The sequence below is a fragment of the Orycteropus afer genome, unplaced genomic scaffold, assembly GCF_000298275.1.
Source record: "Orycteropus afer afer isolate SDZICR_OR568_19922 unplaced genomic scaffold, OryAfe1.0 scaffold00048, whole genome shotgun sequence".
NCBI classification, from domain to species: Eukaryota; Metazoa; Chordata; class Mammalia; order Tubulidentata; family Orycteropodidae; genus Orycteropus; species Orycteropus afer.
The window spans coordinates 3,759,532-3,776,297 of record NW_006921635.1 but is presented as its reverse complement, the minus strand read 5'-3'; the positions used below and the strand labels follow the sequence as shown (position 1 = coordinate 3,776,297).

General features: G+C 51.5%; 1 protein-coding gene across 1 annotated transcript in view; it reads left to right on the top strand.

Annotated features, from left to right (window-relative positions):
- The window catches only part of ORAI1 (ORAI calcium release-activated calcium modulator 1), a 13,230-nt gene extending 1,021 nt beyond the window's left edge, over positions 1-12,209 (top strand). The window contains exon 2 of the mRNA XM_007938153.1: positions 11,598-12,209. Within this exon, the coding sequence (XP_007936344.1) occupies positions 11,598-12,209 (612 nt within the window). The remainder of the gene's footprint in view (positions 1-11,597) is intronic.
- The last annotated feature ends 4,557 nt before the right edge of the window (positions 12,210-16,766 follow it).

Here is a 16,766-nt window from a genome sequence, read left to right as displayed (position 1 = left end):
CCCCCGCCCCATACTCCCCGCAGCTGGAGTGAGAGCAGGCCTCCCAGGGCTCAGAGGGTGAGGCCCACAGGTGGGCTTCACAAGTGGCCCTGTGGTTACTTTCAGGCCTGGAATCTGGAGTCTATCTGAGGCAGGGCACCACATAACAAGTCCTTATTACCACATCCAATGACATCAGCTTGCCTGACTGGGGTCGGCCCCACACACACACCAGCCCAGAGCATTCCTGCCTGCCCTGGATGAGCTGAGCCCTTGGCCTTGGGAGAGGGTGTGGCTGCACCACGTGTGCTTTCTTGCTTAGGGCGTGTGTCTGGGTCGCTGCTCCCTGTATTCCACAAACAAGTGGGCCACTTTAGCAGAGCCTGGGCTTCCTAGACAACCCCAGGTGAGCCCAGAGCCCGAGAAAGGCCAGGAGATTGCTGCCTGTGTGACCTTGGTAAATCACTCTACCTCTCTGGGCCTTGATTTCTGAATGAACGCTACTACACAGAAGTTAGCCCTGGTGATGGAGTGGTTAAGTGCTTAACCCGCTTAACTGAAGGTTTGGTTATTTGAACCCACTCTGGTAGCGTAGTGCCTAAGGCACTTGGCTGCTAACCAGAAGGCTGGCAGTTCAAACCCACCAGCCACTCCTTGGAAGGAAGATGGGGCAATCTACTTCTGTACAGATACTGCCTGGGAAACCCAAGGAGGGGTTGCTATGAGTCGGGTCTGACTCGACAGCAAATAACAACAGCAGTGGCTCCATGGGAGAAGGACCTGCTCCCATTAAGATTGTAGCCGAGGAAACCTTATGGGGCAGTTCATCAACAACTCAGAAGTTTCTCCAACTTTGAGAAGTAAATCAAGGGAGTGTGTGAGTGTGTGTGTAAGGGAGTGGCATTCTAGTGTTTAGCTTTTGTCCATACTTTGGAGTTCTGTTCTGTCGCTCCCACATCCGAAGAGGCCAGTCTCTTTGTCTTGTGCCATCTGAAAAATTACTAGGAATAGCTGACCCTGACTGAGTGCTCACTGTGTGCTGGTCCCTGGGTAGCTTCCCTCACCCCTGCACTAATGCCTCAAGAACGCTTTGAGGTGATGTTGTCAGAGGACCGTACCAAGGTCACCCAGCTGGGTAGTGATAGAGGGAGGATTTGCATCCAGGTGGGCTGGCATGCAGAACCCCATCACTTAGGTACTTGAACCCTGTTTGGTGGTGGACTGAGCTCAGGCCTAAGGAATGAGAAATAGGGCAGAAAAGTTTCTTTTAAGGAAAAAAAAGTTGCAATTTTAGGGAGAGAGAGGAACCCCAGTGATTGTCAGCTCCTCACTGCAGTGCTCCGAGTTTAAAATGTGGGGTCATGTTGTCATGCTCCCCTTTTTCTTGCAGCCATAGATAGATTCAGAGTGGCCCAGACCTTTCCCTCTCCAGTGGAGTTGGGGACCAAGTGGGGGACATTTCTGGCCTCCTCAAGTTCTCTTCCTCCCCGAGGACCCTGGCCTTGAGTCCAAAGCCACCTCCCTCTTCCTCTTGCTAAAAACAGTGCGAGGAAGTCAGAAGGCTGGGGCGACAAGTGGCACTTGGGTAGGCCTTGGCTCACCCAGATTGTCTCTTAGCTTTGTTTTCCCCAACAGAGTGGAGAGGGGTTCTTGGTTCCACTGAGAGAGCCCCCAAAGTTCTGCAGGCCAGAAAGGGCTGCACCCCAAGACAGCCTACAGTCTGGAGGAGCAATGCCAACAGGGTCACTGCATTTACCACTAGGCATGAAATCCACAGAAGAGATGGGATTGGAGGGGGCACAGGGTTTGTTTGACCGTGTCCCATCCGCACCGCAGACATGCAGCCTGTGGGTGAGCCTCGGAGGAGGGGCTGCTTATGCAGCCTGACGCCATGGAAACGAGAGTGAACAAGTTTCCTGGATTACTCTCTCTTGGCCTGTGAGTCAGCACAACCTACTTCCTGCCCCCAGAGGGCTTCTTTCCTGGAGACCTGGAAAACCCAAGGAGCTGATGTGACCTTTCTTCCGCAGTGGGGGGTGAGTTGGCAGGGATGCAAGCCTTGCCTGCTCAGCATGTGAGACTGGAGGAAGGTCTCTCAAAGAGCCAGGAGGGAATTGAGAGGCCCCCATGTGCCCATGACTTGGAGAGTATAGACCGACTGATGTCAGGCAGTTAGCTTACGCCAGGTGAGGCCAGTTCGCTCATCTGTACAAAGTAGACTGAAGAACCTAATCTCCAATGGGTTTTCATGAGGATTTGTTATGACTCCAGATTGAGGCCCATGAGAAATGTTGGGGGTTTGATGATACACACCTTGGCTACCATCTGGTCTGCTGACAAGATTCCCACCCGCTCTTGATAGCATTTCTAGTTACAACAGGTCTTGCCTGGGTTCAGCATCCAAGCTCCAATGTCACATACGAAACAAAAGGCCCTGGGTATAGCATATGATTAACACCGTACAGGTGATCCTCGAGCCGAGGGTACCCTTGTGAGCTGTGAGTCAGTTTACCTCTTGGCAAGAGGTTCCCAGCCTGCCTGAGCCTCTGCCCTTCATGGCTGTGGGCCTCACACATGTGGCGGTTTGGTCTGCTGAGACGGGCAGGTCTGTAACGTTAGCCTAAGCAGAAGATAATTGGGAAGGTCAGCCTGCTGCCATAAACAAAATGCTTTCCACGACCCGGGATCAATTATTTTTGGATTATCTACCTCCTCAAGTTCTCTGCCCACTAGCACCCTTTTGTTCCCAGGTCCCAGAGCTAGATTCAGAAGTTGTTCAGAAGTTCTGTGAAAATGAGTTGGAACTCACTACTCACTGCTGTCGAGTTGGATCCGATTCATAGTGACCCCTCCTTGGATTTCCAAGGCGGTATCACTATGGAAGTAGATTGCCCAACCTTCCTTCCAAGGAGTGGCTGGTGGGTTTGAACCGTCAGCCATCTGGTTAGCAGTCACATGCCTTAGACACTACACCACCAATCTCCTAATGAGTTGGAAGGAAGTGTTCAAATCATAAGACTCTCTCCTAAACCATCTGTGAGGTTTGGCGTTTAGTGGGCATGGAGGAAAGCAAGAAATTACCATGACTCCTAATGATAGTAATCATCGCTGTTGTTGACTGGGCTCTTAAAATTGGCTAGAGGCTGCTAGGTGATCAACATGTGATCCATGTCCAGCCTAGTAGGGGTCGTTCCAGTTGTCTCACATGAATGACTTGCTTGAAGTCATCCAGCTGGTAAGCTGTGGAGCCCTGTGCCCATGGTTTAGCCCTGTTTTTGTGGGAGAGAAGGCATCAGAGAGAGGATGACAGAGCTTGGAGGCTTGAGTACCACAGAGCAAAGAAAACGGGCTCTGGAGGGAGGCAACTTGGGTTCAAATTCCAACTCTACCTCTTAAAGCCATGAGAACTTGGAGGAGTCACTTAACCTCACTTGGACTCAGTTTCCTCATCTGTAAAATGGGCTACAGTAGTTCCAAACTTGTAAAGTTCCTGTGGGGATTCAATGACTTAATGTTTGCCAAGCACTTAAAGTACACCTGGCCCAAGGTGAGGTCGGCGTAAGGGCCATCTGATTGGGAAGGCTCTGGGTAGAATGGGATTTCACTGAGTGTGAAGGTGGATCGCGTTTTGATTAGTGGAGTTAGGGCTCGGGGAAGAAACCTCTGGTCTGAGGAAATGGCATGAACAGAGTTATGGAAAAGAAAAATTATAGGGCCTTGGAGGAAGGCAGATGACTGGTGTGGCTGGAGTTGAGGGTGTATAGAGAGTAGAAGGAGCCCTGATAGTACAGTGGTTAAGCACTTGGCTGTTAACCGAAGGGTTGGCGGTTCAAATCCACTCGGCCGATCTGCAGGAGAAGTACTTGGCAACCTGTTCTCATAAAGATTTCAGCCTGGGAAACCCGATGGGTCAGTTCTGCTCTGTCACATAGAGTCTCTGTGAGTTGGAGTCAGCTTGACAACACCCAGCAACAACAGGGAATAGAAGAGAAAGATGAACGTAGCCAAGCCACATGCTGGAGGGCTTTGCGCGGCTGTGGAGGAAGAGTTTGAACTCTTACAAAGGCAAAGGGAAATCGTTGAGGATTTTAGAGCAGAGGAGTTATGTGAGCTATTCTGTAATGATGATGATGATGGTTACCTGTGGTGCCAGGCATGAGTCTGGGCCCTTTTCTTTCATTCTTTTTTAATCCTCTCTTTGAAAACGTGGACCAGAGACAGGAAAACAGACTCATGAAGGCTTAGTGGATAAGATGCCCAGCGCTAGAATTCCAGCCCTGGGTTGTCTGGCTTGGAGCCCGTACCCTTTACCCTGGACCACCCTCTCATCACCATTACCAACTCCCCCCAGTTGGTTGATAACTGGGCTTTTGAGGTCTTCCAGATGCCCAATTTTGCACACTGAATTTGCTGGCTGGGCTGTGTATAAATGGAATTTTGCTGAGCGCCCCGAGGGGAGGGAGCTCCTCACCCAGCAGAGAAGCCTTTTGTAAAACTCCACAAGTGCCTGTGGCATATTTCTGGAATTTTCAGCCCAGAGAAATGTTGAGCCCTATCTTGGCATAGTGCTTAAGGCATTTGACTGCTAACCAGAAGGCTGGCAGTTCAAACCCACCAGCCACTCCTTGGAAGGAAGATGGGGCAATCTACTTCCGTAGTAATTGTACATAGTATTTCTACGACCTCAGAAATCCAAGGAGGGGTCACTGTGAGTCGGATCGGACTCAACAGCAGTAAGGTGTTTTTTTTTTTTTTCAGTTACCTGGTGCTACTAGAACAGAAATACCACAAATGGATGACTTTAACAGAAATTTATTTTCTTACAGTTTAAGAGGCTACAAGTCTGAGTTCAGGGCACTGGCTTTAGCAGGAGGCTTTCTAGTGTGTTGGCTCTGGAGGAAGGTCCTTGTCTCTGAGCTTCTGCTCCTGGGAGATGATCTTGTGGTTTGCTTGCCTGCTGGCTTGTTTTCATCTCTTTTATATCTCAGAAAGAGATTGCTTTAAGACACACCCTTCACAGATCCTGCCTCATTAACATAACAAAGACAACCCATTCCCAAATGAGAGTATAACCACTGGCACAGGAGTTAGGATCTACAGCACGTTTCTGGGGGACACAGTTTAATCCAGCACAAGCCCTGCGGGTTGCTGGTGTAGGTGGGCTGGTAAAGGAGAAGTCTAAGTCGGGTTTCCTGGGGTCACTGTGGCTACCGTAGTCAGTGTTCTAGACAAAGTCAGCAGATTCTCTCCGGGGACACTTCCAGGCTTTAATACGCTCCCCAGAAGGGACATCTCAAATCGGTATGACCACAGAATGGTTTTGTCAGAGTTAAACCTCAAGGGATGGTTATTTGGCAGAACCCTCTTTGGGGAGTATTTGGGGTCTAAGCTGGGGGTCAGCAAACTTTCTCTGCAAATATTTTCAGCTTTGTGGGCCACCTAGTGGTACCTACTTAACTCTGCCATCAAGGCACAAAAGCAGTTACAGATAATAAGAAGTAAATGAATGGTTGTGGCTTGCACCAATAAAACTTTATTTACAAAAACTACTGTCTCTGGGCCATAGTTTGCCATCCCCTGGTCTAAACGGCAGTATCCAAACTTGATCACATTTCCCTATCAAACACCAAAGCTTTTAGCATAAGCCTCAACATTTGTTTATAAAGCACGTACATGTTCTAATAATACATCATGTATAAGCTTATATGATACGAAAAATAGAAAAATTTAAAGGATGAGCTAAGTAATAAAGGAATATCATATGACATCTTGTCTTCTAAGACTCAGTACTCCAAAGATCAAGTCTTCCTTCCTATCTTTGTTCAACCTCTTAGGAAGGCCTGTGAGGAACCCAGCCCAGTGAGAAACAGAAATTTCTGAGTATAGTGGAGGAAACAAGACATGATTTTATTGTTTAGTTGTTATCATCCCCCTCCCCCTGGGGGGGATGGTTTTTGCTGTCATTTCTCCTGTGCTGTCGATTCCACCTCACAGTGACCCTATAGGACAGGGTAGAACTGCCCCAAAAGCTTTCCTAGGGGCAGGTGACCTGGTCTTTCTCCCATGTTGCTGCTAGTGTTCAAACCACTAACCTTTTGGTTAGCAGCCAAGTGCTTAACTATTGAGTTTCCTGCAGGTCCACAAGAGCTTCCAGACATACAGTAATTTCTCAATCAGTATTTTTTTGTGAGTGAGTGAATGAAAGGCATTGCCGCAGCCTGAGGGGCTGGGGAATGAATGGGATGTGACTTAGACGATAAATTTGAAGTCAGAATGAGCCATATGCCAAGACACTCTTAGCCTGCTCTCCACCCCACCTGCTAGTGACTGATAGAAACTGAGTCGGCTGCAACTAGCAACGTTTTTTTTTTTTTTAATGGAAGAAAAGGTAGCAGCAGGCATTGTTGGTTTGTGCCTGGGACGGGAGTCTGACTCAGTGACCCTGTAGGACAGAATAGAACTGCCCCGTAGAGTTTCCTTGGCTGTGATCTTTACAGGAGTCAGGTCACCAGGTCTTTCACCCTCGGAACAGCTGGTGGGTTCCAACTGCTGACCTTTCAGTTGGCAGGTGAGCACTTAACCATTGCGCTAACTGTGCTGTGTTGTAAAAAAAAAGACTACATGTTAGTGTGCTTTAAGGGTAGGCTTTGTTTGGGGAAACTTTTGTTGCTGTTACAAATGTGTATCTATTAATAGATGCGTTTGGAGGACTGGGCTGCTAGGATCAGGAGAGTTTGTCAATGCCTGGTCTAGGCCTCACTGCTCTCCTTGTAGATGGCTGGCATTTGAGGTGGGACTGGCGCGCTCAGACAGCTGAGTGGCTCTGGGCGACTGTGCTCGTAAGCCCACGTGTTCCACCACCCGCCTGGAAGGCCAAACAAGACAATATCGAGACTTGGGAAAGAAAAGTCACATCTCCGAGAAGCTGCGAGAGCCTAGCCAGGCATGGGAGGGCTGTTTAGGGGACCTGGATATCTGGGCGACAGGTGGTCGGGGTCCTGGTGGAGTCCAGCAGGGTTGAGGAGAGGCGGTTGGCATTTGGGCAGTTGGACCCCACCCCTAGCAGGATAGGATGGTCCTTTTCTTCGATTCATGCTTGAGGTTTGGCAACCAGGTATCTCCTGCGGGATCTGTGGCCCAGTCTGAGGTGAGGACAGTGGTCTCCCACCCTTCCTGCCCTTTAAAGACCTGTGTGGCCAGGTTCAGGCAGGCCTGTGGCTGCCAGGAGGTATTTATTTTGGGAGAAGGACAGGCCCAGCGCTCTGGCTATATTTACCTAGTGAAGCTTCGTGCAATCTGATCTCTGGGACTTGTGGGGCCCTGGGAGGCGGTAGCCAGATTCTGGGAGGCCCCCCTGTCTCTCTCTGCTTTCCCATCCATGGGGAGATGTCCCAAGCAAGCAAAGACACATTCTGGGGAAAGCAGAGATGTGCATTCCTAGGAGTGGGTTTCGCTGGGGTCCAGGATTTGGGCCCCTTCCTCATGCAAATGTTCTCACACAGTCTCGTGGTACTGAATATGGTCTCACATGTGGGCAGGTGCCTACAGCCAGCCATGTGGCCTGACCTCCAGAAATGGGAGGGTCCAGCAAGGTGACAGGTTCCTTGTAGAACGCAGTGACCAGCTCTTTCCTCCGGCTGGAGGTGCCAGCACCGCAGGCCAAGCCTCCTGCCTCCCCCGGCCCCAGGCCTTGAGCAAGACAGGCTCGTTCTGTTCTCAGCCCCTGTGGATGAGAGAAATGGTGGAAGAAGCCTTCTGCCCCTCTGAGGTGACCAGCTATAGTTTTGGGCTCCCAGTTCCCAAGGTTGGACACAGCTGAGTTGGGGGCCTGTACTTCTTACCCCTCCAAGGGACCCAGCTCTCCACAGCTTGAGCCAAGGGCAAAAAAAACCAAACTCACTGCCATCAAGTTGATACCAACGACGCCCATTGGGTTTCCGAAGCAGTAAATCTTGATGGAAGTAGATTGCCCCATCTTCCTTCTGCGGAGCCGGTGGTGGGTTTGAACTGCCAACCTTGTGGTTAGCAGTCAAGTGCTTTAGGCGCTGTGCCACCAGAGCTTCTTGAGCTGAGGGCATCCAAGGGTTATTTCTCTTCCACTCTTCGCCCTGGATTTGTCTTACGAACTAACCTCTATTGGGCACCTCCTGTGTCTTCAGACCTGTGCCCCTTTACAATCAAGCCTTAATCTCCACAACGACCATTTGAGGGGAGCAGTCCTTGTACCTCTATTTCACATGGGCTTTAGAACCAGTTTAACTCCAGGCTCCTCACCCAACAGCAGTGTATGACCCTTGGGCAACTGACCTCCCCTCTCTGAGCCTCCTTTCTTCCTTCGTAAGGTGGTGATAATATGTTAATTGTTACAGCTGGTAAAGCTTATTCTATGCCAGGCCTTGTTCTAAGGGCTTGATATTCATGAACTTATTTAATCTTTAGGATAACTCCTGTCAGTCCCCTTTTATAGATGAGTAAACAGTGGCACAGGAGCTCTAGTGGTGCGGTGGTTAAAGCATTTGGCTGCTAGCCCAAAGGTTGGTAGTTTGAAGATAAATCTTGTTAAGATTTATAGCCTTGGAAACCCCACGGGGCAGTTCTACTCTGTCCTAAAGGATTGCTGTGAATCAGAATCCACTCAGTAGCAGCAGGTTTGGTTTTGGTTTAAACTGTGACACAAAGAGGTTGAAAGACTTGCCCGGGGTCTCCAGCTTTGTAAGTGGAAGGCGCTGGGATTTGGCTCTTGGGTCTGTGCTCTTAAAGAGACTGTGTGGATGGGGAGACATGGCTGCCTAGAGGGCGGCAGGTGTAAAGTGGGGGCCCAGCTGAAGTAGGACTGTTACCTGACTGTGCCCCCAGCTGCCAGCTCAGGTCCTGAGCCACCTATGGGTCTGGGCATTTCCCATGAGCACCTAAATAGCCAGTGGCCCTGGGTCTGCCAAGCAGCGGCCTCTCTTGCTTATCCCTCTTGGGTTTCAGGTTCAGGGGCAGACGGCCAAAACAGGAAGAGGAAGTGCTGGTGGGGGGCAGGGAGGGGAGCTGGCAGGAAACACTTGCTGTTGGAGTGGGGCTCCGTGGTTCCAGGTGTGGTCAGGCCTGGGGGTGTGAGCAGGGTACCCACGGGACGCAGCCCTGAACTCACCATGCCCAGAGGCCTGGTGTCCAGTGCCTGGTACCACCCAACACCCTCATGTACCAAGAATTCCCGGGCTTGGCTTCAGCCAGCCAGTGATCTTTGATACGGTAGAAAGCCTGATAGCCCTGCCCCAAATTTATATGAGCTTGAAACGTTTAGTAAACTCTGAGGCTGAAAAGTATGTACAATCTCTTTTCTGGGAATTCTTAGGCGAAAGACTGTGAATTAAGGGGACAGAGGGAGGAATGTCTGTGAAATGAATGCGGTCAGATATGTCTGCAGAGTCCAGTAATACACACACCTGGCCTGGATGTTTGGAGCAAGGAGCCATCCCCTATATCAGATTCCTAATGGCGACTGACCCCAAATGCCTTCTAGCCCTGACCTTTTCTTACCACACCCTGTTTTACTGAGAAGGCCTGGGAAGCCCAGAAGGGCAGGTCTTGACCTAGTCACACAGTGAACAGGGTGGGTCTGAAGCCAAAACCAAGGAGTGAGGGTTAGGCCCTAGTGGTTTCCCAGCCCAAGCGGACCCCTCAGGCAGACAGACGGGCGGAAGCCCCAAGAGGACTTCATGTCATGTCCAGCTGGTGGGTGTAGGCTTGAAGTTTTTAAACTGAATAATGAAGCTTACTTTCATGGAGGGTTCTCTGTGTGACAGGCACTGAATATTTTATGTGGCGTTAAATCACTGACTACTCAGAACAACCTGGTGCTATATACCTCTTTTACAGACAGGGCAACTGAGGCACAGGAAGGTGACGTCACTTGCCAGAGTCACACAACCTGTAAGGGGCAGAGCGCCATGGTTCACCACCAGGCAACCCGGTTCCAGAGCCCATGCCCCTGACCACTGCCCCATATGACCTTCCCAGGCCTCTTAAAGGATGCAGGGGACAAGAAATGAAAGCGTTTCTTGGGCACACACCCCTTTTCAACAGGACCAGATGTTACAGGTAGAAGGTGAGCTGGGGAGACAGGAAGGGGCCCATTCCCATCCGCCTTTGGGTCATGGGGAGAGGCTAGTGGGAAGTTTCTAGCATGAGCCCTCCTCTGTCTCAGCCTGGTACACACATACCCACCACCCAGCCAACCAGTTGTCAAGTGACTCCTAGTCACGGCAACCCCATGTGTGTCAGAGTAAAACTGTGCCCCACGGGGTTTTTCAGAAGAACAGTGCCAGGCCTCCTGACGTACCTCTGGATGGACTCGTACCATCATCCTTTAAGTGAGCAGCTGAGTTCATTCATGTTTGCATGTTACAGAGCAGTTGATAAGGAGCCTGCACCCTTCATAGTTGATTGTGGTGGGTCAGTGGTAGGATTCTTACCTTCCACACCAGAGACCTGGGTTTGATCGCCTGCTGAGGCACCTCAAACGTAGTGACCATCTGCCTGGCGTTGGAGGTTAGCGTGTTGCTATGATGAAAAATGGGTTTCACCAGACCTTGCACACTGAGGTGGACTGGGAAGAAAGGCCTGGCAGTTTAGTTTCAAAAATCAGTGAAAACCCTGTGGGTCACAGCGCTCTGATTATGTGGTACGGGGGTCACCACGAATGTGTGGGGGCACTGACGGCCACTAACTACCACCAGCCTCGATGGTGTTGCTGCCGTCAGCTGCAGGGGCCCCTCCAGTCCCAGCTCCTGCGGGTAGACCTGGCCGCTTGCCACCACCCCCCCCGTGGCTCCCGTCCCAGATCTGATAAGCTGGCTGCTTCAGCTGGGGGCGACGCGTAAGGTCCAGGTGAGAAGCTGCGGGTGGTGAGAGGTGCCCTTGGCGACCCTGGATGCACAAGTCTCCAGGAACTGGAGAGCGTTTAGTGCGTCAGTGCTAGAGCCTGGAGCTGGCACTGGAGGAGACACCCTCAGGGCTTGCTGGCATAGCCCGCACCCACCTCTTCTGGGAAGCCTCTCAGTTCCTTGTCGGTCAGTGCACTGTGTTCTCATGAAGGACCTGGGGCCTTCACCTCTCCAGCCCGTACTCCTGTCCTGGTCCCCAGAGCAAGGCATGAAGCACCAGCCTCTACGTGGTGGGGAGTTCATGGCCGGCAGGCGTGGTGGCTGGTTTTTCATTGCTGGCTGGGTGAGGATAACTGGAGTGGTTTCCATCCAGTTGTTTACCAAGTGCTGAGGGCTCTCGTTTAATTGTTAAAACAGTTCTGTGAACTGATAGCCTGTCCCCATTTCATGGGTAGGAAAATGGAGGCTCAGAGAGGCTAAATGCTTTTCCCTAGGACACACAGCTTGTGAGTGGCAGAGCCGGGATTCAAATCCAGGCAGCCCACTTTCTTCACCAATTACTGTCTGCCACTTCCCAAGTGGGTAGGTCTTATTGTCCCCATTAGACAGATACAGCAGCTGAGGCTCTGAGCAGGCAAATGACCCCAGGGTCTTAGAGACGGATGGGTTTGAGCTGGAGCCCGTCACTATCCCCATGGGCCATGGCTGTCCCGGCAGTCACCCCGCCTGTCCTTGCCCCCACAGGTGGCAATGGTGGAGGTACAGCTGGATGCTGGCCACGACTACCCGCCGGGGCTGCTCATCGCCTTCAGTGCCTGCACCACGGTCCTGGTGGCCGTGCACCTGTTCGCGCTCATGATCAGCACCTGTATCCTGCCCAACATCGAGGCCGTGAGCAACGTGCACAACCTCAACTCCGTCAAGGAGTCGCCGCACGAGCGCATGCACCGCCACATCGAGCTGGCCTGGGCCTTCTCCACCGTCATCGGCACGCTGCTTTTCCTGGCCGAGGTCGTGCTGCTCTGCTGGGTCAAGTTCCTCCCCCTCAAGAAGCAGGCGGGCCAGCCACAGCCCACCAGCAAGCCCTCAGCTGGCGGCGGGGCCCTCGGCGTCAACGGCAGCAGCCCTGACGGCATCACGCCGGGCCAGGCGGCCGCCATCGCCTCCACCACCATCATGGTCCCCTTCGGCTTGGTCTTCATCGTCTTTGCCGTCCACTTCTACCGTTCACTGGTCAGCCACAAGACAGACCGACAGTTCCAGGAGCTCAATGAGCTGGCTGAGTTTGCTCGCCTGCAGGACCAGCTGGACCACAGAGGGGACCACCCACTGACACCTGGCAGCCACTACGCCTGAGCCCTCGTGGGTCTGGGTGTTTCCAAGCTTTGGCCTTAACACCCCTTCCCCGTGGCCTTGTCCTGCCCTGGCCTGAAGGACAGCTTGCACAGGGGGCTGGCTTTCCATTGGGGGGCAGAGAATGGAGGGAAGAGGGTTTTTTTTTTTAAAGAGAAATGACTGCACTTTGAAACTTGCCTTTAAGAGAATAGCATTTCCTGTTCTTCCAGATCCATGTTCACCTGTTGGGAGGCAGTGGGGGCCGGAGCCCTCCTCTGGTCCCATGTCAGGGCCACCTGGATGCTTCCTGTTCTTTGTCTCAACCTCCTGCCCCGTGCCATGTCGAGCGTGTGTGTGTGTGTGTGTATGTGTGTGTGTGTGTGTGTGAACACAGAAATACACTTGTAAGGGACAGTTCCTTGTGTCTGTGTCTGTTGGGTCTGGGGTGCTGCCTGAACCAGCTGAGCCCTGAAGCAGAATTCTCCATATCTTTCAGACATTTCTTTGTAGAAATTTTAAGCCTACTGAAAAGTAAGAAAAGTGAGCAAAATACATAATTCCCCTGAAGTGTATGTTTTAGTTGTAGATGGCACAACCCTTCGTGCCCAAGACAAAACCAAAAACTGAACCCATTGCTGTGGCTTCCAAGGCTGTATAATATTTGTGGAAGCAGACTGCCACATCTTTCACAGAGCAGCTGGTGGGTTCAAACTGCTGACCTTAAGGTTACCAGCCCAGCCCTTAACCACTGTGCCACCAGGGCTCCTTCTCGTGCCTAAATACTTCCTCCTAAAAATAAGGACATTCTCCTCCATAACCACCGTCCAATTGTCCAGTTCCATGAACTTGACATGGATGGACTACCTCTATATAATATCCATATTCTGATGATCCACTTGTTCCAGTAATGTGCTTTCCAGCAGTGATTTTAACAGTCCAAGATCACATGTTGCACTGTTAGCTCCTTTCATCTGGAAAATTCCTTAGCTTTCATCTTTCAAAACATTAACCTTTTTGAAGAGTCCAGGCTATGGCTCTGTAAACTGTCATGTCCATTTTGTTTGTCGTTAGATTCAGGTTTTGCACTTTGGCAGGAATATTATTCAGATTTTTTTTTTTACAGAACAACCACCAATGATAGGTAACCATTAAGATGTGTAGACACTGTTCTAAGCACTAGGCATCAGCATCCCTATGAGGTGGATACTGTTACTAGCCCCATTTTACAGATGGTACGACTGATGCCCAAAGAGGGTGAGAACCTGGGAATGTCAAGATCCAGCAGCCCTGCACCTCACTGTTTCAGAGCAAAAATGAACAGGAACTAAGGAGCAGCTGCCACCTTCCACACGTTTGCCGCAGTCCCCACCACTCCCTCCTGTCTCTCAGCAGGCTAGGCCCTCCGTGGGTCCTTGAGTTTGAGACCTCTCTGTGCTCCACATAGAAAATGTTCTTTTCTAAAAGCCAAACTGCTGCTGCTGAAAGGTCTGGGGCGTGGACAGGCCTAACATTTCTGTCCCTCCCATTACTGTTCCCCAGGATGCTTCCACAGAATCCCAAGTGTCAAGCAGTTTGGAAAGTATGGCCTTAAGTGCTTGTCTCATGCAGACTCACACACTGAATAGCAGCTTTGTGGGCTGGTTGGGCGGGGCCCTGCCCTCCCCTGCCACAGCGTTTCACACCCTGTACCCCACACACAAGGACCCACCACTCCTCGTCCCCAGATGCCCTTTGGGGTGGAAGGGCTTAGGAGGACCAGGCAGGGATCCCCACCTGAAGCCCCTCCACTGCCCCCCAGGAAGGCCTGGGCATTTTTCATGTGGTCCTTAAGGGGTCTGTCTCCCTACTTCACAGATGGTGGCGGCTTTTCTGGCTTCAGTATGGGAGTCTTATGTCTAAACTGGCCTGAACTCAAGAATCACCAGCTTGGCTTATAAAAATGCAGATTTTCAGCCCTTCCCCTGGAGATGAGATTCAAGTTGGTCTGGGTGTGTCCCTGTATTTTTAACAAGAGCCCTAGCTACTCTCACACCCAGCCAACTTGAGAAATGGTGGATAAGAACACAGCCTCTCTTGAATTTCAGTTTTAATTCTATCTTGGATAGATAATACGTTCATCTGGTCCCAGACACAACACTGAAAAGTCCTCTTCCTTCCCAGAGACAACCATGGTTCCTAGTAGTTCATTCCTGTGTAGAGAGATTTTATACATCAACAAGTGAGCCCAACACACAACACACTTTTTCTGGACAGTGATAGCCATCTACACACGCTAATCTGTACCCTAAAAGCCAAAAACAAACCCACTGCCATCGACTCATAGAGACCCTATAGGGCAGAGTTGAACTGTCCCATAGGGTTTCCAAGGGTGTAAATCTCTATGGAAGCTGACTGCCTCATCTTTCCCCCACAGAGCAGCTGGGGTGTGTGTGTGTGTATGTGTGTGTATGAATCACAAACCTTTTGGTGAGCAGCCAAATGCTTTAGCCACTGCACCACCAGAGCTCCTAAGGTGTACCTTAAGAGCAGTTCGATCCAAATGGGAGTGAGTGGAAGGCACTCTAGCTTGATGACTTGTGAACCTCCCTGAACCTGTTTCCTCTTCTAAAATAGTACTAAGAACAGGACATGTACAGGGTTGGGGTGTCACAGCACAATGCCTGGCAGTTACTGTTAATTCTACATCCCAGGGTGGCCAGGCTTAGCTTCCCGAGCTGGGCCCTGGGTCAGGTCACCCTGCTGATGATGTAGGGGGCAGAGAGAACTTCAATGTCAAGGAGCAGTATTGAGTCTTTACTATGTGCAGATACTTGTGGAGGGCTTTACAAGCCTCGCTGTATTGCAGGGTTTCTGTGACATTGTGGGCTGGGACATTCTTTGGGATGGGAGGCTGTCCTGTGTAAGACGTTAGCAGCATCCCTGGCCTCAACCCACTAGATGCCAGTAGCGCAACTGAGTAGTGACATCCAAAACACGTCTTCCGACATTGCCAGAGTTCCCTCAGAAGGGAGGGCAAGATTGCCCTGGTTGAAAACCACTGCCTTAATTCATCCTTACATGGAGTTGATTCTGACTTACAGCAACTCTACAAGTCAGAATAGAACTGCCCCATAGGGTTTCTAAGGCTATAAATCTTCACAGAAACACACTGCCCCACCTTTCTTCCACGGAGCAGCTAGTGGGTTCAAACCACCAACCTTTCAATTAGCAGCCAAGAACTTAACCACTGTGCCACCAGGGCTCTGAACTCTGGGTGGTAAGTACATTACTGTCCGTATGTCACAGGGCAGGAAACCTAGAAGAGTAGGGAGCTTGATGTTCACAAAGGCACCGCTAAGATCCCACCACTGGGGTTCACAGCCGGGCAGTCTGACTGCAGAGAGCATGCTTTCCCCACAATGCGAACATCCCTCCTGCATGACGGGAATGCAAAGCGCTTCCCTGGATCCGGTCCACAGTGAATCTCAATACGTGTTACTCAGCATTGTGACGTCAGTCGGGTCTCATCAAATCCTCAAAACACCTGTGAGGTCTCAGGAGACCCCTTTTACAGATGGGCCATCTGATGTCATGTGCTCAGGGTTCCACAGCTAGTACCTCAGGAGAGTGACATATACTCCAAGCGCTTGGGGAACATTTTACAAAGCCCAGGCCTCACCGCAGACAGATGAAGTCAACATCTTGGGCGTGGAACCTGGGCGTCTCTATCTGACTATCTGACATCTTCCACATGACTCCCAGGTTCTGAGCCTGTTGTCAAACTGGAGATGGAGGTCAGGATGACCAAGCCCCTGTGAGTGGGTGCAGGCTGTCTCCTGTCTGGGATACTCGGTGGGCAGAGACCTGGAAGCATGGCCCTTTCTCCCCAGGTCAGTCTGTGGCCCCATGGGGACGCCCTCCCCCTTCTCCACCTGCAACCCCTTCTGGAGTGTCCCCACTCCCAGCCTCACCCTGCAGCCCCAGCTCGCACCGCCAAGCTCTCCTTTATTCTCATGCACTCCGGAAGGGTGTAGAGATGAAGGCAGTGAGGAGAGGGAGGGTCCCCACCACCAGGCTGATGAGGAAAGTCCTGCCCCACCACCACCACAGGCAAAGAAGGATCCAGTCTTGGGAGGAGTGAGGTGCCCTGTAAGGATGCCAAGGGTGTGTCTGGAGCCACCACTCACTCCCCTGGGGTGAGCTGCACTGGTCTGAGCAGTCTGGTGACATGTGCTTGGATTTCTCCCTCAGGGCTGAGCTTCGCTGTTCTCTGTGTAGGGTTGGTGGGGACAGTGGAAAGCTGGCGTTTGCAAGGGCTGTGGCAATGCCCTCTCCTCCCACTCTTACCCCCGCCCCAGGAGAGGCAAACCCCCTTACTGCAGGGAATTTTGCTCATCCCAGCAAGCCCAGGGTGCAAACTGGAGGCTTTGGTCAGGATTATGTAAAACGGGATGTGAAGGGGAGGAACCAAAAGGGATCTGCTAGGCTCCTGAAGGCAGGAAGCCACCTTCTCTGGCCCTAGAGCCCCTTGGCCAGAGGAGATCCCAGGAGATGTGGGCCATGCCAGAGGGTGGCAGGGTGCCAGTCCCTCACCAGGCA